This window comes from Artemia franciscana, chromosome 15, assembly GCF_032884065.1.
Source record: "Artemia franciscana chromosome 15, ASM3288406v1, whole genome shotgun sequence".
NCBI classification, from domain to species: Eukaryota; Metazoa; Arthropoda; class Branchiopoda; order Anostraca; family Artemiidae; genus Artemia; species Artemia franciscana.
In genome coordinates, this window is record NC_088877.1 from 35,886,929 (window position 1) to 35,909,584 (window position 22,656).

The 22,656-nt window shown below is 35.2% G+C and overlaps 1 protein-coding gene across 2 annotated transcripts in view; it reads left to right on the plus strand.

The window, feature by feature from the left end:
- Positions 1-22,360, plus strand: part of LOC136036413 (homeobox protein araucan-like) — a 38,068-nt gene extending 15,708 nt beyond the window's left edge. For both annotated transcript variants that reach the window (XM_065718628.1, XM_065718629.1), the window contains exons 4-7: positions 12,244-12,377; positions 14,193-14,349; positions 16,297-16,426; positions 21,797-22,360. In XM_065718628.1, the coding sequence (XP_065574700.1) occupies positions 12,244-12,377; positions 14,193-14,349; positions 16,297-16,426; positions 21,797-22,107 (732 nt within the window). In that variant the 3' untranslated portion in view covers positions 22,108-22,360. The remainder of the gene's footprint in view (positions 1-12,243; positions 12,378-14,192; positions 14,350-16,296; positions 16,427-21,796) is intronic.
- The last annotated feature ends 296 nt before the right edge of the window (positions 22,361-22,656 follow it).

Sequence of the window (22,656 nt, forward strand, 5' to 3'; positions counted from 1 at the left end):
TTAATACAAAGTTGTTATTTTGGTTAGGTTAGGTTATATATTTAATATAATACGTCCTGGGTGGCCTGCTTTCCATAGTTTTTTGTTGTAGTTCCCATGGTTTAGTTACTAAAGTATTATATTTTCATCATATTTTGGTATATTTCATTAGGATTAACCTAACTTCACTTCTTGGATGTGTTCTGTATAATTAGCAAGTACTAAAAATTCTAACGTACAATGTTTATAAGAAATATGCAGGATATTCAATAATAATAATTTATTTCAATCCGCTTTACAAGCATGAAGTGTACTTAGAGGAGTATTTACAAGCATGAAATGTACTTAGGGTAGTACGAAAGTACAGGAAAATAGAAAAAATGAAAACAATAATAATAATAATTATAATAATCTATTTTAATCCACTTTACAAGCATGAAATGTACTTAGAGGAGTACGAAAATACAGGAAAGTAGAAAAAAAATGAAAACACTAGCAAGAAATACCTCAAGAGAAAAAATAACATTTCAGCGACTTAGACAATACAACTAAACTATGCAGTAAGTGTAGAATAGACAAGATTTCCTCGACCGTTACGAATTCTGTTCACAAGCTAGCCCATTTTTGAAGAAATGTCAAATCTACTCGAAACGTATCAGTTGTGACTCGAATTCAGCAGAAATTTACTGTGCTCTTTAAGTTCATTGTATTACAAAGTGATATTTGATAAACATATCACTTCTCATTTCTATAGCGCTTTTCCTATACTATTAAATATTATTTCCAAGATATATGACAGCTAAGGATTTTTTCATGTTTTACGTCAACAAAATATTTGTTTAGGCTTTTTTGTGCTATGAAACTTAGACTAAGTTTTCACAATGGAACAAAAAATGCACTTACAGGTATTGTTATTATAGGTTAATGCTTCTTAATTTTTAAAGGGACATGAGACAGGGGTGCAAATTGAAGTGGGTGCAACTTCCGATTTTTAGATATTTTCTAAAAAAAAAAACGTCTAGCTACCTAAATTTTGAAAAAAGAGCTCTTTTGTGTCTCAATAAAAAGATCCGAGAAATTCCTTGCCCCCTCCCCCCCCCCAATATTTCTGTGAATTGTCAATCCTGATGCTAGATTCTCTACCTGTAAAAAAGTGGAAATAGTTTAAATAAAAGTCCAACCATGAACTTCCCTGATAGATTCAGCTGGAGGCTTTTCCCGTTAAACTATTTTCTCTAGATTTTTCTTGTTCTTAGTTATATTAAATAAAAAAAAACAAGTTTTTTTAACTGAAAGTAAGGAGTGACATCAAAACTTAAAACACACAGAAATTACTTCGTATATGAAAGAGGCTGCTTCCTCATCAACGCCCCGCTCTTTACGCTAAAGTTTGACTCTTTCTCTCAATTCTTCTTTATTAACAGTAAAAAACTTTCTAAAACAGTAAAAAACTTTAGCGTAAAGAGCGGGGCGTTGATGAGGAAGCAGCCTCTTTCATATACGATGTAATTTCTGTGCGTTTTAAGTTTTGATGTTACTCCTTACTTTCAGTTGAAAAAACTTGTTTTTTTTATTTAATTTCTGAACGTTTTTGAATCAATGCATGTTTTGATTTTGGCTCTCCGCAGAGGAATAATCAAAACGAAATTTGCATATTTATTTTTTTTTGGCTCAATGGCTTTCTCATAATTTTGATCGAATGATTTTGAGAAAAAAAGAGCGGGGGACGAAGCCTAGTTGCCCCCCGATTTTTTGGTTAATTAAAAAGGCAACTAGAACTTTTAATTTTTTACGAATCTTTTTATTGGTAAAAGATTTACGTAACTTAAAAATTAGCTTACGTAAAGAACTTTTGTATTCTCATGTTTTTATTACATTTATGAGGGGATTCGCCCCATCGTCAGTACCTCGCTCTTTACACTAAAGCTTAAATTTTATCCCAATTCATTAAGAATGACCCCCTGAATCACAAAAGCCGTAGAATAAGTAGTTGAAATTACTGAAAATACTTTAGCGTAAAGAGCGAGGTATTAGAAGGAGGTGAGCCCCTCATATGGGTAATAATTTCTGTTTGTTTTAAGTTTTATTGCTGTTCCTTACTTCCAGCTGAAAAAGCTTTTTCACTTTTATTTTTTAATTGTTTTTTTTAATAATGCTAGTAAATCCTGCTCTCCCTTCATGGAAATTTTCTTCTCCCATTACAAATTCTCGAAGGAAAGTTCCCCCAGCATATCCCCCTCTTCTCAACCCCTCCCCCAAACCAAAAAAATCCTCCTGAAAACGCCTGTATACTTCCCAATAACCATTACTATATGTAAGCACAGGTCAAAGTTTGTAACTTGTTGCCCCTCCCACGGGGACTGTGGGGGAGTACATCGTCCCCAAAGACATAGTTATAAGGTTTTTCGACTACGTTGAATAAAATGGCTATCTCAGAATTTTGATCCGTTGACTTTGGGAAAATAATTAGCGTGGGAGGGGGCCTAGGTGCCCTCCAATTTTTTTGGTCACTTAAAAAGGGCACTAGAACTTTTCATTTCCGTTAGAATGAGCCCTCTTGCAACATTCTAGGACAACTGGGTCGATACGATCACCCCTGGAAAAAAAAAAAAAACAAACAAAAAAACAAATAAACACGCATCCGTGATCTGCCTTCTGGCAAAAAATGCAAAATTCCACATTTTTGTAGATAGGAGCTCGAAACTTCTACAGTAGGGTTCTCTGATACGCTGAATCTGATGGTGTGCTTTTCGTTAAGATTCTATGACTTTTAGGGGGCGTTTCCCCCTATTTTCTAAAATAACGCAAATTTTCTCAGGCTCGTAACTTTTGATGGGTAAGACTAAACTTGATGAAACTTATATATTTAAAACCAGCATTAAAATGCGATTCTTTTGATGTAGCTATTGGTATCAAAATTCCATTTTTTGGAGTTTTAGTTACTATTGAGCCGGGTCGCTCCTTACTACAGTTCGTTACCACGAACTGTTTGATATTTTGTTTGCTGGTTCATTTGTGTTATTTTCCATAGTCTTTGGCTTGATAAAAATTATTAAATTGAAAATTAAAACAATGTACAATACAAATAATGTGTTACGAAATGGGAGGGCTTGACACATAGCCAGCCTATCACAGTAAAACAATTCTTCCAAATTCAAACCCAAAATATATACCGCCGGGTATTTTATACTGTCATTTCATGAAGTAATATTTATGCTATTATGGACAATTTTTGCCAAAGTAAAATTTCAAAACCAAAGGTGTACTTATTAAAAAAAGATTCTATAAGTTACCTTTGGCCAAACCCATTATTAAGGAAAGGAGGTCACTATACCTAAGGTGTGTGTGATACCAAAAATTACAAATTTTGAGCTTTTATATTGGTATGCATGCTATGATTGTTTATCCTGATGCATGACCGAAGAAGATTACCCCATTTTAATTAATTTATGATCCTCCAACAAATTTATCTCGCAAGATCTAGTTACCAACAATGAGGGAACACTAATACATATGCTCAAAGTTAACAACATAGAATAGCCCTTATATCTTACGCCTACTCTATTGTGAATTTTCTTTGACGTAATTCGTCTTATTTACAAATGAATACTATCCATTTAGTGATAACTGTGTTGTATTGTTAGTGTGTATTGGTTTTATGTTGCTTAAGATGATTAATCAACAATGAGAAAAGAGGGGAATGGTTTACAAGTACACCTACTTTTAGTAAAAGTCACCTCTGTCAAAGTGTCAGAAGGTTTTCGAAATTTTCTTATTCTTATTTAATGCTTCAGATTCTAATTAAGATTGTCATTGACAATTGTATCAACAAAAGAAAACGTGAGAACAAATACTGTAGTATAACTTAAAAGATGGTATCCTGGTGTGTCAACTGGTGGAGGGGCCATATATTCATGCTAATATTTAATCTGACAAAAATCTCTTTAATTACCTATCTTTCTATTAATTACTTTTATTATAACATCAAGTAAAGGGATTGATCAATGTAGTATTAACACGTTTACTATATTTTCTCATAATGTATCCATCTTTATTGTTTTACGCTATGCACCCTCCAATATATTTGGTGCCTTCACTTTTACCCTTAAACTGTACTGCACTTTACTATAAGTTTCCCTTTGACGTCATCGATCTTGTCTGCAAATTAATAGCCTATTATCGAATTTGCAATAACCAAGTTGAATCGTTAGTGTCTTCTGTTGCTTCAGATGATTAATGGGTAATAACAAGGTGGGCATGGTCTATAAGTAGACCCACTTTTGCCAAGGTCACCTCCGCCACAATGTTTGAAACTTTCTTAATATTATGCAGAGCTTTAAATATTAGTTAAAACTGGAATTAGCTATAGTGTCTCATTGATTTGTATTCGGTAAATCTGACCTAGGTGAAACTCATTCCTTTGCTAACCCATTCTTCAAATATCTTTTCAAGGTCTATCTTGTAATTAGATTTCTATAAATATAAGTTTGTTTAGTCTTTTTAGAAAGGAGTCTTCTTGCGAATGCATCTATGGAAGGAGACTAGGGAGCCGTAGAGGGGTATTAATTAAAGAGAATATAGGTGATTGGGGAGAAATGCAATTTTTAAAGTCTAGGGGTATGCAAATACCATAATTGTTTTTTTCAATGTCAGTATTATATATACTTTTCAATAACAACAAAATATAAGGGGAAATTGTCCCGTCGATTCGACACCCCTAGGACTATATGCATCTCTGGAAGCTTGAAAACATGAACTTTATGCCTCCTAAGAACACAAAAGTACTGTTTTCTGAAAAACGTTTCTAGAATTTTTGCCCCTTCCGCTAGAACAGTCTGAGGCAATGCTCTTTCCCCCTAAAAATGCTGTTATGGTTCCTTCACTCGGTCTATTTTTAAACTTGGTCTTATCTCAGGCAGTTGAAAATGAGAGGAAGCCTCTTGATTTTCAGCCCCCCCCCCCCACCATAAAAGAATATTAATTTTTATGTGGTTTATCCTGTCATTTTGATCTTTCCTATTAAATACGCCTTTTTAATTTTTTAATGTGTCATCGTTCCCTAAATAAATTATAGGAACTAGGTAGCAGGATGGAATAAATATATTTGTTCGAATTTTGTTTTCAAAATGACGGAATTATGTGCCATTATGGCCTCTTTTAGGATTTTGGTCGTACTTTTGAACGCAGTGATGACCAACCTATTTCTTAGAAGGTTACAACATGTCAAATCTTTTTATAAATCCCACTTCAAAAACTGTAATTCGATAGGAACAACTTATTCTCACAAGATTATCCATAGTTTAGTTAACTAAACTCCGAGATCATATTACCGAACAGTCAGCAATAATTGAATACCTCATCCATTATTGGGAACATTTTAACGACATGTTTTGAATTCGATTTTCAAAATTGATAGAATTTTCCGAGTTTCTTACTCCTCAAAAATGCATCTTCCTTGTCAAGCCTATGGAATATTAAACAATTTCAAAACCCACTTAATAATTCTAGACGACATGACCAAATACAGTTGTAAACAATCTCTGTTTAGACTTGGGCTGTCGCCTTATTATGTTCCACAACAGATTTATTTAGTGACAAAATTCAAACTAATGCATACATTCTTAGACATGCACATGAATACATATCGATTAAGATCGTATCGAAAATTTAACGAGCAATGTATAACGCACACAAATATATGGGTCTGCTTCAAACACTTTCTTTAATCTTAACGATTATAAAGAGAAAATTGAAAATATAGTTAACATCTATAGTTTGACTTTGTATTCTGTTCCAAGAAATGATGGATATAACGTAACTTGAAACATGCCCCCACCTCAAATAGTGCCCTTAAAAATCTTTATTTTTTCGGTTCCATTCATAGTCCTTTAAATAAACATTATACTTAAACTGTATATATTGGTGCCATTGCTAGAATGGTTAATAGAGGTTTTAGTAAGAACGTGCACAGGGAGGAGGGTGGTTCTAGGGCTCGTTCTCTCCTGAAGCCCCAAAACTTATCAAATTTCTGGGTAGTTCTTACTCAAATTCTTTTCCCCCCCCCCGACAATTTTCATGTGCATGTACCAAGGCCATTGATTCTTAGAAGTAAATAGGAGCTTGTCTCTGTAACTCGTCCATGGGAACGTAAATGTAGTGGATTGGTGTTTATAGATATTTCTTTTAGCCTTCGAGCAAACAAGGTTGAGGAGTATAGGGTCTGGATCCCTATAAAAGCGAATTTTAATGAATTTTAGGGCACGTCTTATTCAAATAACTATTTTTTTTATTTACCTCCCCCCCCCAAAAAAAAATGTTCACACATGCGTGTGTGGGCTAATGGAACATTTCTACCGTCTTACAAAAAATCAATAGACAGGACTTTTTCAAAAAAAAAAAAAAAATTAAATAAAATCACGAGTTAGAAGAAAATTGTTTCCACTAATAGCTATTAAATATCTCTTAAAAATTGGAATTCAGATTTCTTTTGTTTTAGTTTAAAGCTGGTACACTGTTATAATTTAATTTATATGCCAAGATATCTATAATTACAACTTAAGATAGCGTTACCAGGGGGTGCTTATTCGGGGAGGGGTAATATTGCCCTCCACTTACATTTTGAAAATTACTTTTCTTTCTATCTTCACAGAAAAATCGGAAAAAATCTATGACATCCTATATTTACGTGAATTCGTACCCCTGAACTATACACATATATTTGATGGTTATATATACTACTACTACTACTACTACTAATAACTCACTGCAGCGCCAAGCCGCCTGAGGCCAACACAGCTACGCACGCTCCTCCTCCAACCTAACCTATTTAAAGCCTCCCTCTTTACATCCTCCCAGGAAGTTCCCATTTCCTTTAAATCTTTATTTATGACATCCTCCCAACCCAGACAAGGACGACCTGCTTTCTGTGTAGCCCCAGACGGTTGACCAAAGAGGACAATCGTCGGTAATCTGTCATCCTTCATCCGTAGAACGTGGCCTACCCATCTCAACCTTTTTTTCATTATAGCCCCAGAAAGCGGGATTGAACCACACTTTTCGTACAACCTACTGTTTGAAATACGGTCAGTCAGCCGAGTACCCAGAACAATCCGTAGGCAATTTCTCTGGAAAACATCTAGTAAATTTTCATCTGCTTTTCGGAGTGCCCATGCTTCAGAGCCATATTTGACCACTGTCATCACTGTAGCTTCCAATATTCTAAAACTTGTCACACTATTTTTAGCATAATTTAATTTAATAAAGCCACGTTGTATACAATTTTAAATTAAATTTGCTTTGATTATTAGGCTACTCCGGAAAATCACTGTTTTATTGTTAATTCATTATTATTTGAAGTCGTATCATTTCTTTTTCAGCTTTTTATCCTCTATTTATCAAGCGTGCATAATATACGAATATACCCATGTTCGTGTCCTTGCCCAAATTAAAAGAAGCTATTATTATTTCCAATATCATTAGCTGGTTAGAACTGAAGTGATATCCATGTTTTCCGTTCTGGTTTTTTGAATTCATCACGAAAGGTGGTTTTTTGTATGCTCCGCCCCCCTGCTGGTTTTTGACATGCAAAATTTCAATAGAATAAACTTTTGTTCCTAAAACCGATTTCAAACCAGGGCGTAGCCTAACATATATGTCACTGTGTCTCTCTCGTCCAAAATTAAATAGGGATAAGTAATGCATGCAATACTTTCAAAGTCCACGGGTGTGGTGTTACTTTTTGTCCTGAATTTGTCAACACGGCAGTTTAGGATTTTCCATAGTTTCAGACTTTGTTTTTTTCCCTACTGGGACACATTTACCTATGCAAGAATAATCATGATACATGATAAATTATTTTGACCTTGGGCAGTCTTGATGATCTTCTGTTTTTTTCGAAGATTGATTGCAACTTTCTAGTTGGTCGACAAAATAGTTCATAGACCTTTTATTATACTTATTACGGTTTGGAAAGCCGGTCAGAAATAACGTTGCAAATAAAAAAAAAATCCAAGAAATAAATGTGGCATTCCAACAAGAGGAGGGAGAAAACCCGAAAATACATAAATCATGTAATATAGAAAATAATTTATAGAACATTATCGGAAAAATGTTCAAATCTTGAGGCTCTAGAAGAATGTGCATCCAAAACTTCACTCTCTCTTGTCTACTAGCCTGGACAATGAAGCAAATTATTGGATAAGCGATGGGAGTTGTCTCCCAGATAGAATCTATCTCCTCCCCTGAAATATTAAGCTAAGCTACTCAGCTTATATAATGAAAGCAGAAATCACCAATGCAACAGCAGAAACACATTAAAAAAAAAAGACAGAAGGAGAAAAGGAAGACTGTTTTCCTACATTAATGATTAATATAGACCAGCACTTGAATGAGGCCTTAACCCTACTCATCCATACAATCACATAGGTCAAACAGCATAGCCATACACAATCAACCATAAAGAATGGACAGGCAGTCGTGAAACAGCCAAGGAAGCAGCTCAAAGAGTTAATGCCAAAAGGCTTGCGGCTAAAAGAGAAAGTAACAACACATAGGATGCCGAGGAATCACAAGAACAACGTGAAAACAGGCTTGCGGCTCAAAGAGAAATTACCCCCCAAAAAAATCGTGCCGAGGAATCACAAGAGCAACGTGAAAACAGGCTTGTGGCTCAAAGAGAAATTACCGAAAAAAATCATGACGAGGAATCACAAGAACAACGTGAAAACAGGCTTTCAGTTCAAAGAGATAATGCCAAAAGAAAGCGCGTCGAGGAATCAGGTACAGCCCCTCGATGATTATAGCTTAAGTAGATGTGTTGCGCCTCAGGAATAGTTAAACTTCCTCAACTGGCTACACCACCAGGTCCATTGAAGACTTTGCTTACTGAAACTACGTCAGAATCTAAGCGTTTTTTTTTATTAAACATCAGAAAATATAACTCATGTTTCCGAATGACGTCGTTTCGTGCCCAAATCGAAAATCAAGATCAATGCAATGGGACAAAGGGAAGATAAATGACGACCGGGACACTCAAAGAGAAATTACAGACCCGGACACCGGGACACAAATGACGACCAAGACACCGGGACACAGGGAATATAAATGACGATCGGGACACAGGGACACAACTACAACGGGGACGCCAGGGGGCACAGGGGGGATATATAAATGACGACGGGGACACAGGGAATATTCGATTATCAGTCACCATCAACAAAGCTCAAGGGCAATCATTAGAAAAATGCGGTATAGATCTGAATACGGATTGTTTTTCCCATGGACAATTACATGTTGCATGTTCAAGAGTCAGTAAACCTGGCATTCTATTTATATACACAGACAATGGGACAGCGAAGAATGTTGTATATTCGCAAGTTTTACTTAGTTAAAAACATATATATATATATATATATATATATATATATATATATATATATATATATATATATATATATATATATATATATATATATATATATATATATATATATATATATATATATTCACAGGTGGGACACAAGGAATATAAATGATGATCGGGACACAGGGACACAACTACAACGGGGACGCCGGGGGGACACGGGGGGATATATAAATGACGACGGGGACACAGGGAATATTCGATTATCAATCACCATCAACAAATCTCAAGGGCAATCATTAGAAAAATGCGGTATAGATCTGAATACGGATTGTTTTTCCCATGGACAATTATATGTTGCATGTTCAAGAGTCGGTAAACCTGACATTCTATTTATATGCACAGACAATGGGACAGCGAAGAATGTTGTATATTCGCAAGTTTTACCTAGTTAAAAACATATAAATATATATATCTATCTATATTCACAGGTGGGACATAGGGACACAACTACAATGGCGCGTAACTAATATGGCGCGTAACGACTAATGTGCGCGGGGGGCTTTGGGGGGGGGGGGTAAAGTGCCCCCCACCAACTAGGTGTTGGCGTAGCGCGAAGCGCCACACCAACAGCTAGTATATATATATATATATATATATATATATATATATATATATATATATATATATATATATATATATATATATATAACTGAAATTAGTAGCTGAAATTCTAAAAAGCGCCATTTTGATACTAATGGATACATCAGAAGGAATAGATTTTTATTCTGTATTTTTTAAATATGTAAGTTTTATCAAGTTACGAGCCTGAGAAAATTTGCCTTATTTTTGAACAAAGGGGGAAACATCCCCTAAAAGTAACAAAATCTGAATGAAAATCACATCATCAGATTCAGCGTATCAGAGAACCCTACTGTAGGGGTTTCAAGCTCCTATCTGCAAAAATGTGGAATTTTGTATTTTTTGCCAGAAGAAAGATCACGGATGCGACTTTATTTGTTTTTTTGGTTCTTTTTCCAGGGGTGATATTATGGATCCAGTGGTCCTAAAATGTTACGAGTGGGCTTTTTCAAACGGAAATTCAAAGTTATAGTGCTCTTTTTAAGTGATCAAATAAATCGGAGGGTGCTCTCCAACGCTCGTTATTTTCGCAGAGTCAACAGATCAAAATTTCGAGATAACCATTTTGTTCAGCATAATCGAAAATCTAGTAACTTTGACTTTGAAGACGACTTAATCCTCCACAGTCCCCCGGAGAAAGGCTGCAAGTTACGAGCTTTGCTCATTGTTTACATATAGTATTGGTTATAGGGAAGTATACAGACGTTTTGGGGGGATTTTTCTGGTGGGGGGAAGAGGGGGGCTGGGGGAGAGGGCTAAGTGGGAAAATATTTCAATAGAGAATTTTTTCAGGAGGGAGGAAATTTTTCATGTAAAGGGTGCTGGATTTCCCAGCATTATTAAAAAAAGATAAGAAATTAAATAAAAAAAAACAAGTTTTTTCAACTGAAAGTAAGGAGCAACACTAAAAATTAAAAAAACAGAAATTATTACGTATTTGTGGGGGTACGCCCCCTCGTCAATACCTTGCTCTTTACGCTAAATTTTCTTTTGTACTTTCAAAAGAGCTATTTATTCTAATTAGACGGCCTTTTTGATTAAGGGGTCATTCTTAAAGAATTTGAACAAAATTTGAACTTTAGCGTAAAGAGCGAGGTACTGACAAAAGATCGAACCCCCTCATAGACGTAACGTTTTCTGTTTGTTTTTAAATCTTAATATTGCTCCTTAGTTTCAGTTGAAAGAACTTGTTTTCTTTTATTTCATTTTATTTATTTAAGTGAAGCCAAATTACACACAACCGTTTTTGCATACTTTCTTTTGTATCATCCTTGACTCTAGGCAAAAGATTGCTCCACTATTATATTTTGTTCTCGGTAATATTAAATAAAAAAACAAGTTTTTAAAAAAATAAAGTAAGGAGCAATATTAAAATTTAAAATTAACATAATTCGTATATGATGGGGCTGCCTCTTCCTCAATCCTTGGTCCTTACGCAGATCTCCTGAACTTCTTTAAAAATACACCTTTTTAAAATTCATCGGCCTTTAATGAAGTGTAACAGAAAGTTAGACTTTAGCATAAGGTGCAAGGGTTAAGGAAGGGGTAGCTCCCGTCAAATACGGAATAATTACTTTTCATTTTAAGTTTGAATGTTGCTCCTTACTTTCAGTTGAAAAAACTTGTTTTTTTTTATTTATTTTTTCTATTTAACTGAAGCCAAATTACACACAACCGTTTGTGCATACTTTCTTTTGTATCATCTAGGGCTCTAGGCAAAAGATTGCTCCAGTGGAAAGCGTAGAAGTGGAAAGCATAAAAGTGGAAAGCATAAAAGAAAGCATAAGTGGATTTCCAGTGGAAATCACTCTCTCTCATTCACTCTCCTGCAATTATGAAAATGTTTTATACACTGTTCTGTTTTGTTCTTGGTGATATTAAATAAAAAAAACACATTTTTCTTAAAAACTAAAGCAAGGAGCAATATTGAAACTTCAAATTAACAAAAAACCGTATATGATGCTCTTGAAGTTTTTAAAAAATGCGCATTATTAAAATTCATCAGCCCTTGTGTTTGAGTAGCGTTTCTTAATAAAGTGTAACAGAAAGTCTTAGCGGAAAGCGCGAGGGTTGAAGAAAGGGCGGCCCCGTCAAATACGGAATAATTCCTGTTCGTTTTAAGCTTCAATGGGCTCCTTAATTTTAAGTTTAAAAAAATTTATTGTTTTTTGTATTTAACTTTTGGCCATTTTCTTGGTTTGGTTTTAAGAATCAGTTTATACACCCTCAAATAGAAGAATTTATATATAGTTCTTTTACAGACGTCGTCCCCAGTACTGGAGCTAAAAGACAGTCTCTGTGGTCTAAATCCCGCTACTCTTCCTGGGTGGCCGTATTCTACAGGTTACTACGGGACTTATGACCCTGCCATTGCTGCCCAGTATCAACTTGGAGGGTAAGCATTTATCAGTTTATTTCGGATGTCATCACTGCATGTGGAGGGGGATGTAATCCAGTACAGCCCTAATTCCAATCTATACAGGAATATCCTCTAATTGTGTGTCTTTGTTATAAAATTTGCCTGTTTTGGGACTTTTTGATTTTTTTTTGTTTTAAAAGGAATCCCCACGCATGTGCCTGTTGGCACTAATGCTCAAATAATTAGCGCATTCTTGCAACTAAAATATAGCTGGGAGCAAATGCAAACGAGTTTATTTCATTGACCACCAAAAACAATCAATATGCTTAAAAAACATATTTTTTTTGCACTTTTTTTTACGCTAAAGTTTTGTACTAAAGTTTTGTTGTACTAAAGTTTTGTAAAGTTTTGCATGTTTAAATTAAATAAAAAAAGAAGTTTTTTTTAACTGAAAGTAAGGAACAACATTAAAACTTAAAACGAACAGAAATTACCCCGTATATGAAAGGGGCCGTTCCCTCTTCAACGCCCTCCTCTTTACGCTAAAGTTTTTACTGTTTTAATAATTAGAGTTGAGAGAAAGAGTCAAACTTTAGAGCAAAGAGCAGGGCGTTGAAGAGGGAACAGCCCCTTTTTTTGCCGTAGCAAAAAACAGCAAATTTGCAGTCTCCAGTATTCGTCCTCATTACCTCTAGGATTCGAATTGGCCAGAGGTGATAGCCCGCAAATTTGGCTAGGAATAAATCACCGATTTTAATGTTTGCAGGATTCATGCCTAGTAAATGAAAGATTATAAAGTGAAAGAAACTTATCTTTTCGTGAGGGTCGAGCCTCACTAATGTATCCAAATGAACAATCAGTCCAAACTGTGCGAGGTCGGCCCAACTGCTAATCCTTCTCTACACTAAAAAGTGTCATTAACGCGCAGGCAAATTATATCCAATTTTCTCTACACACCACACTTGGCTGTCGTATCTAATTTTCTCAATTCAAAACGCCAAAAATCTGATTGTGTGATAAATTCAAGTATCAGATTGCACAATTTCTGTAGTCACTGAATTTATTCTTGGCTAAGGAATCAAGTTCAAACAATTCAAAAGTTCAAACAGGTGTAATCCCTTTGAGAGCTAGTTCAATACTGCAGCATATCAGTATGCTGCAGGCATCTTCTTTGAATGAAATTCATTTTTTTTTGTAATCTCGGTTATAATGTTTTTTTCTGATATTGTGAGAAATAGAAACATTCAGATCGAAATAAAGATTTTTAATTTTATGAATGACTTAAGAATATTAAATGGAAACTTTTAGGGCATGATGAGGGGATGTACAGCTGACGAAAAGGCAATATACGCATACCTCCTTATATGAAATTACTCCGTATATGAAAGGGGCTTTTCCTCTTCAACTCCCCGCTCTTTACGCTAAAGTTTTACTTTTTCTCTTAACTCTACATCTTAAAACAGCAAAAACCTTTTACTGTTTAATAACGCATTTTACTGTTTTTTACTGTTTAATAAAGTAGAATTGAGAGAAAGAGTCAGAGTTTAGCGTAAAGAGCTGGGCATTGAGAAGGGAACAGCCCCTTTCATACACGGAGTAATTTCTGTTCGTTTTAAGTTTTAATGTCGCTCCTTGATTTCAGTTAAAAAACTAGTTCTTTTCATTTAATTTCAGGAAAGTCAAATCCAGTGAATGGCAAACTGTTTTGACTCGGACAACTTTGCCTGAAAATGCCATAATTAAGGCAAGACTTTTGCCTACGCTGCATCTTTACCATATAAAAAGTAGCAACATAAATACAATTTTAAAAGTGTCCCACCAAGGTTTCATCGTTCTAATCTTTTTTTTCAGGTATGGGTTTGATTTAAATAGTGCAAGAAGAAAAAATGCAACCAGAGAAACAACTTCGACACTTAAGGCCTGGCTATCAGAGCACAAAAAGAACCCCTACCCAACAAAAGGGGAGAAAATTATGCTAGCCATCATCACTAAAATGACACTCACTCAGGTAATTTTCCAATTTCCAAACATATTTTGCTGTTAAAAACATTTTTACTGTAGGTAATGTTCTTTATTCATTTATATATTTTGCCATTCTTATCAAGGTTAATTAACAGCGGAAGAATCAAACAGTTCGGGGTAAGTAAGGACTGGCTCGGCTCAATAATAACCGAAGGTCTAAAAAACGGAATTTAACTGTCAATAGACACATCAAAAAAATCTACTTATTATGTTAATTATTACAAACACAAAAAAACACTTAAATACAAAATTCATCAAGTTTAGTGTTACCTATCAAAACTTAGGAGCCTGAGAAAATTTGCCTGATTTTTCAAATAGGAGGAAAACACCCCCTAAAATTCAAGGAAACTTGATGAAAATCACGTCATCATATTCAGCATGACAGAGAACCCTACTGCAAAAATGTGGGAATTTTCTATTTTTGCCAGAGGACAGATCACGGATGGGTGTTTATTTGTTTTTCCGCCCTGGGACGATCGTATTGAAGTAATCGTCCTAGAAGATCGAGAGAGGGTAAATTCTAATGGAAATTACAAGTTCTAGTGCTATTTTTAAGTGACCAAGAAGATTGGAGGGTGACCGTCCCCCTCCCACGCCCATTTTCCTCCGGAGCTATCTGATCAAAAATTTTAAGATAGCCATTTTGTTCAGTATAGTTAGAAGATTAATAGCTATGTCTCTAGGTGTAAAGTGACTCCCCCCAACAGCCTGTGGGGAGAGGCCAGTAAGTTACGAAATTAGCCCATTGTTTCTGTATAGTCCTTGTTATTGAGAAGTATATAGACATTTTCTTGGGGAGTGAATTTCAGGGGGAGGGTGAATTTTCCAGGGGAAATGCTACGCTGATGGGATTTGACAGAATTACAATACAAAATTCTCTTTATATGTCTTACATTCTCTTTGCCAAATTTTTCATGTGGAGATCTTCAGGGGGATATTTTTCGCGTGTTTTGATTTCTAGAAAATAATTTCCACGGAAGGGGTGCATTTCTGGAGTGATCGAGAAACCAATTAGAGATTAATTTTTATTCAAATGAAAGAATACTAAGGAGACTTTTTCAGGCTGTTCCAATTTCTTAAGAGCGGCTACTGAAATACGGGGGCCGTTTAATTAGAATAGGAAGCTTTTTTCAAAGTGCTAACAGCCTTAGCGTGAAGAGCAAAACGAAGAGGAGGGGGCAACCCTTCACGTATGGAATAAGAGAGAGGGGGGAGACAGGGAGAGGCAGGTAAGATAAAGGATAACGCTTATATGCTTAAAGTATATGATGGTTTTAGCGAAAAGAAGATTTTAGATGCGCACACATGGACAACTTGTCATACCCTATTCTGAAATTTCAAATCTTTTTTGCGTCTCTCCGATTACTTTCTCTAGGAGATATATGTTTTCAAATGCATAAATCCTATTTTTGCTTTAAGCTTTTTTCGTTGCATTTTCTAAATCAGTCACTTTCATCCCCCTCCCAGTCACTTTCATCCCCCTCCCTCCCGAAAAAATCCTACCTTTGTCCCTATCCTGGTTTCATAGTTGGTATTGGTTTCATAGGTGATCAAGGTTCTCACCGAATGTGGTACAAAATCTTAATTAATGAAAATGACACCATACACGGTGTCATTGCGTGAGTTTCAACTGCCCATGTACAGCCTACTGAAGCTTTCACCGAAGGGTATCACCATACATTTTCAAACTGTCAACCGACAGTCAATTGAAACTTGTGCCTAAAGAAAAGTTATACGTTAGTGGGCAAGGAAGCTGAGGTTCATAAATCGACGAAAAAATCGCTCAGTTGCCCGATGAAAGTGAACTTTACCAACTTCATAATTGCTTGACAAATCAACTAAACTCATCTAAATTGACAATTAAATTGTGGTGATGGTTAAATTTCGCTCCAAGTAAACCCAGGGTAAAGGATTTACAAAACTTTTTTTTCAGGTCTCCACGTGGTTTGCCAACGCACGGAGACGATTAAAAAAGGAGAACAAAATGACTTGGGAGCCAAAAAATAGAAATGAGGATGACGACTGCGATGATGATAGTGATAATGATGATAAACCATGCTCAGGTAAATCAATTTTATCAGTGGAGTTATCCCATTGGAGTCATTACATTATTTCCGTTTGAACTTTTCTGCCAATTTGAAGGTATCCATGTTAAAATTTATATGAAATTGCGTGGAAGTTCACATTTCTCTGCAAGGTAAAAAAAAAAAAAAAAACTAATCCAGTTAACAGTGGAAATTGATTCAATCGAGGGTCGCTCTCTCTCAAGATTAAATAAAAAACAAGTTTTTTCTATCTGCAAGTAAGGAGCGACATTAAACCTTAAAACGAACAGGAATTATTCTGTATATGAAAGGGGTTGTCCCCTCCTCAACGCCTTGCTCTTTACGCTAACGATTGATTCTTTCTCACAACTCTAATTTTTAAAACAATAAAAAACTTTAGCATAAAGATCGAGGTGTTGAGGAGGGGACAACCACTTTCATATACGGAATAATTTCTGTTCGTTTTAATTTTTAATGTTGCTCCTTACTTGCAGTTGAAAAAACTTTTTTTTATTTAATTTCTGAATGTTTTTGAATTAATGCATGTTTTGATTTTGCCTCACCGCAGATGAATAATTAAAACGAAATTTGCATTTTTTTTTTTGCTAAATGGCTCTCTAATAGTTTTGATTGTACTATTTTGATAAGAAAAAATGGGGTGGGAGAGGAGGCCTAGCTGCTCTCCAATTTTTAGTTACTTAAAAGTGCGACTAAATTTTTTTTACCAATGTTTTGTTAGTAATGTACATACGTACCTTACAAATTAACTTACGTAACGGACTTCTATATCTATGTGTTTTTACTACGTATATGAGGGGGTTCGCCCCCTCGTCAGTACCTCGCTCTTTACACTAAAGCTTGAATTTTGTCCCAAATCCTTAAGAATGACCCCTGAATCACAAAGTCCGTAGAATAAATAGTTGAAATTTCTAAAAATGCTTTAGCGTAAAGAGCAGGGTATTGTGGAGAAGACGAACCGCCTTATGTAGGTAATATTTTATGTTCGTTTTAAGTTTTAATGCTGCTCATTACTTCCAGTTGCGAAAAATTATTTATTTTCTCATTTTTTTTTCAAATAATGCTAGAAAATCCTGCGCCCCCTTCATGGAAATTCTCTTCCCTCATGGTAAATTCCTCCATGGAAAGATCGCTCCTTGCTACAGTTCGTTACCACGAACTGTTTGAAATCGAGTCAACCCGGCGGAAATCGTGTCAACCCGCTCCTTACTACAGTTCGTTACCACGAACTGTTTGAAATCGGGTCAATTCAGTGGCACGTGCCATGCGTGGCGGAACTCTGCCAAGCATTTTGGAGACTTTTTAAAACGTTGAAAACTGTGTCAAGGGTGGTGGAACTGCGTGACATAGATGACCTTCCGAGATGCGCAATATGTGTCAGGAAGCAATTGGGCCCTCGGATTGAATATGTCCATATTTGACTATTTTGCATTTCCTGAAGAAAGAATAAAGAAGTACATTTCGTTTCATTGGCAATCGTTTTATTAACGATTATTGACGATATTTATTGACGATATAACGATATTGACAAGAAGAGACATGACTGGCACATAGCTTCAGCGCTTCTTCAATTTATAGCTAAGTTTTGCCCTGTTCGTTAGTTGCCCTGTAAAGGGCAACTAAAGGGTAATTAGTAGATTAGTATATATAGCTAACTATAAATTAGTAAGTTCAAAGCCCTGTTCAGAGCTAATTGATGATTTGGTGTTTCCACTCCTAAAATAAAATTACTGAGAAACAAAACTCTAAGTCCAGGCAAATTATAGAATATATTTCAGTTTGTAACTGAGTTTCTATTCAAATCTTTTTAAGTCGTTTACTAAATAAATGTTACTAAAATAAAAGTTTATTTGTTATTAAAATTTGCATATAAAAATTAAATATGCTTAGAAGTTAACACATTTTCAACTTCCAGGCGTGCTGAAAAATCAGCCTTTTCCTACAAAAGGTGTCTTTATAAGCGACGTCAGTCAAAGCAAAGTTTGACAACCCTGTCACAAGCTTTTATTCTCTGCAGTTTTTACTCTAAATAAAATGTTGTTGAAAATCCTACTGGGCGGCACTAAGAACATATATTTAATGCTCGTTTAACTATAACTAAGTTTATAACTAGTTAAAAGCTATATGACCAAGGTCGTATCCAGGGGGTGGTGATTTAGGAGGTTTGAACTCCCCCCCCCCCCGAAACGCTTGTCTGACTTGTAAAAAAGTAACAAAAATGGATATAAACACATTTTTTATGCTTTTTGAGTTTTTTTGTACCCCCTGAAAAAAAATCTTGTTAACCCCCCCCCCCAAAAAAAAAATCCCGGATACGGCCCTGTATATGACACTGTAATTTTCAATTAAAAATTTCATGAAAAGCTGTCAGTTCAGATAATACATAAAATATAACTTTAACATCTCCTCAACCCATAACTTAGTAGGACACTTTTGTCCAAATCAACTTGATGATTTTTAGTTTCCATTCTGGTACGTACAAATTTTCAAACAGTTCGTGGTAACGAACTGTAGTAAGGAGCGACCAGGCTCAATAGTAACCGAAACTCTAAAAAATGGAATTTTGATATCAATAGTTACATCAAAAGAATGAAATTTTAATTCTGATTTTAAATATATAAGTTTCATCAAGATTAGTCTTACCCATTAAAAGTTACGAGCCTGAGAAATTTGCCTCATTTTAGAAAATAGGGAGAAACAACCCCTAAAAGTCATACAATCTTAATGAAAATCACACCATCAGATTTAGCGTATCAGAGAACCTAGTTGTCGAAGTTTCAAGCCCGTATCTACACAAATGTGGAATTTCGCATTTTTTGCCAGAGGACAAATCACGGATGCGTGTTTATTTGTTTTTTTGTTTGTTTTTTGTGTTTTTATCCAGGGGTGATCATATCGACTGAGTGGTCCTAGAATGTCGGGGGAGGGCTCATTCTAACGGAAATGAAAAGTTCTAGTGCCCTTTTTAAGTGACCAAAAAAATTGGAGGGCACCTAGGCCCCCTCCCACGCCAATTATTTTCCCAAAGTCAACGGATCATAATTCTGATATAGCCATTTTATTCAGCGTAGTCGAAACACCTTATAACTATGTCTTTGAGGACGACTTACTCCCCACAGTCCCCATGGGAGGGGCGACAAGTTACAAACTCTGACCAGTGCTTACATATAGTAATGGTTATTGGGAAGTGTACAGGCGTTTTCAGGAGGATTTATTTTGGTTGGGGGGAGGGGTTGGGAAGAGGGGGATATGCTGGGGGAACTTTCCATCGAGAATTTGTCATGGGAGAAGAAAATTTCCATGAAGGGAGTGCAGGATTTACTAGCATTATCTAAAAAATGACAATGAAAAGTTTTTTCAGCTGAAAGTGAGGAGCAGCCTTAAAACTTAAAACAAACAGAAAATATTACCCATATGAGGGGCTGACCTCCTCCTAATACCTCGCTCTTTACGCTAAAGTATTTTTAGTAATTTGAACTATTTATTCTACGGCTTTTGTGATTCAGGGGTCATTCTTAGTGAATTGGGACAAAATTTAAGCTTTAGTGTAAAGAGCGAGGTACTGACGAGGGGGCAAACTCCTCATATATGTGATAAAAACATGAGAATACAAAAGTTCTTAACGTAAGCTAATTTTTTAAGTTACGTAAATCTTTTACTAATAAAAAGATTCGTAAAAAATAAAGTTCTAGCTACATTTTTAATTAACCAAAAAATCGGAGGGCAACTAGGCTTCCTCCCTCGCTCTTTTTTTCTCAAAATCATTCGATCAAAATTATGAGAAAGCCTTTAGCCAAAAAAAAAAATGCAAATTTCGTTTTAATTATGCCTCTGCGGAGAGCCAAAATCAAAACACAAATTGATTAAAAAACGTTCAGAAATTAAATAAAAAAAGCAAGTTTTTTTAACTGAAAGTAAGGAGCTACATTAAAACTTAAAACGAACAGAAATTACTTCGTATACGAAAGGGTCTGCTTCCTCATCAGCACATAAACTCATAAAGAATTGAGAGAAAGAGTCAAACTTTAGCGCAAAGAGCAGGGTGTTGACGAGGAAGCAGCCCCTTTCATATACGAAGTAATTTCTGTTAGTTTTAAGTTTTAATGTCTCTCCTTACTTTTAGTTAAAAAAACTTGTTTTTTTTATTTAATTTATAGAAAAAACTGACTGTCCAGACAATAAACATGCTATGGTTTTAGGACATGTACAGCTTATAACTAAGCTTAGCAACCTTTTCCAAAGGTACTTCATGCTTCGTAGTCGCTATTCTGCTAGATACAAATCTTATAAAAAGCTGTCCGTCAAGGCTATTTCCACAATATGCTTTTATGACCTTTTATATCTAACTTTGGCAACCATGTCGAAGCTTGTTGATGCTTTGTAATTTCCACTCTGTTAGATAAAATTTCAGAGAAAAAGCTGTCAGTCCAGGTAAACTCAATTTTTATATTTGAGAAATACTAGTAGAGAAGACACGCCCACAGAAAGGAGGAAGACTAAAATATTATGTTTCAGCCATTTGATTCCCTGTATGTGACAACATTTGAGACTCAAAGTTAATCAAAATCATGCAACTCTAGAAGCTCTTGACAGTTTTTGGCTTCGTTTTTATAGTTCTCAATATCTATCCTGTTATTTAATAGAAAAGAATTAATAAACAGTTCAATTTCTACGAAAGTCAAAGATCTCTACAATAAAGAATTTGACTATTAAAATGAGCATTAAAAATTTATTCATGTTCACTATCCTGATGTACTCTACAACCATTGTTATAAAAAAAAAGTTTGGGCATAATGAGCGATTAAAAATATTATGTTTGCATTTTTTGAAGTTGAGCACCAAAAATTGCACACAACAAGAAATAATCGGTTCTACAAATGTAAAGCTTGTTTTCTAGAATTTGTGCATTCTCATGGTAACTATTAAAAAAAAAATGATATTCAAAATTCCGGCATTTGGTCCCATTTCTCTCCCGGAATCTTGTTATTTTTTTTGCTTCTGCCATGCTGTACTATATTTCAATGTCATATGCCTTTTCGTGATTTTCTGTAATTTCACTTTCTAAACTTTTTGCCCCCTCCCGCCATCCCTGGAAACACGTTTCTGTTTACGTGCCTAATAGAATTTAAATTACTTTATCCTCATTATTTTTACCTTTTATCATGGCCGTTTATTAGTTTTTTTTTTCAAAAAGATCAAGCGAAATAGAATTATAGATACAAGATTGATTTGATTAAGTATTTTCCGTAAGAAAATTCCTCTAAGTGTTTTATCATCATCATTCTTTATTCTAACCACCCCTGTCTTAAATATTATCGTTATTGGCTTTGATGGATACACTTCAATCAATCAAAGTAAGTCATTTTCCAGGCATAGAAAAACAATCCAGCCTTCTCGAGCGAACTCAAAGTTCCACTTCACATGGCAACCCAGCTCACTTAAATGACGATAGTGATGAGTCAGACGTATGTTCCTCACCTCGTCTTGCTGAACTTGAAAAACCCCGGATTTGGTCACTAGCAGACATGGCAAATGGACATGAAAGACTACCCCTCACTCAGCATCCTAGTGTGTACCCGCCATTCTTAAGGGGCGAAGGGCTAGTTAGTGGTAAATTGCCAGTAGGTAGATTTAGTGGGAGATTTCAGCCATATCAAAGACCTGAAAAGAAAAACGATTAACTTTTTTGCCTAGCCTTGTTGGAAGTATGCTTATAATGGCTTTGGCACGGTGCTGTTGATTTTGTGATATTTTTTGTTGCTTTTAATGAGTAATTTCCTTGTTTGTTCCTATTTTTGGTTTTTTATAGACCTCATCGAGTTCCTTTTTCGTAGTAGATTATGTTCCAGTCATTTTGATCAAGAGTTCTTTTTTGCCACTAGCTATTCATATTGACTTACCTTTTTTAAGGAAAATAAACTTGTAAGATGACAATTTTCTTTAATTTATTTTTTGTTTTAGGTTACAGGGGCAGTGAAAACCATGCCTTCATTCTTTTTTTGCCCAAAATACCTTTGATTTACCGTATCACTACCTTTGAGGCGTGTGTTTGTCCAAGGGTTAGGAATAAACATAATAATCAAACAGACCGTGGTGACGAACTGTAAGTAAGGAGCAACCCGGCTCAATAGTAACAGAAACTCTAAGAAAGCGAATTTTAATACTAATAAACATATCAAAAGAATCGGATCATTATGTTGATTTCAAATAACTTTAGTTTTACCCATCAA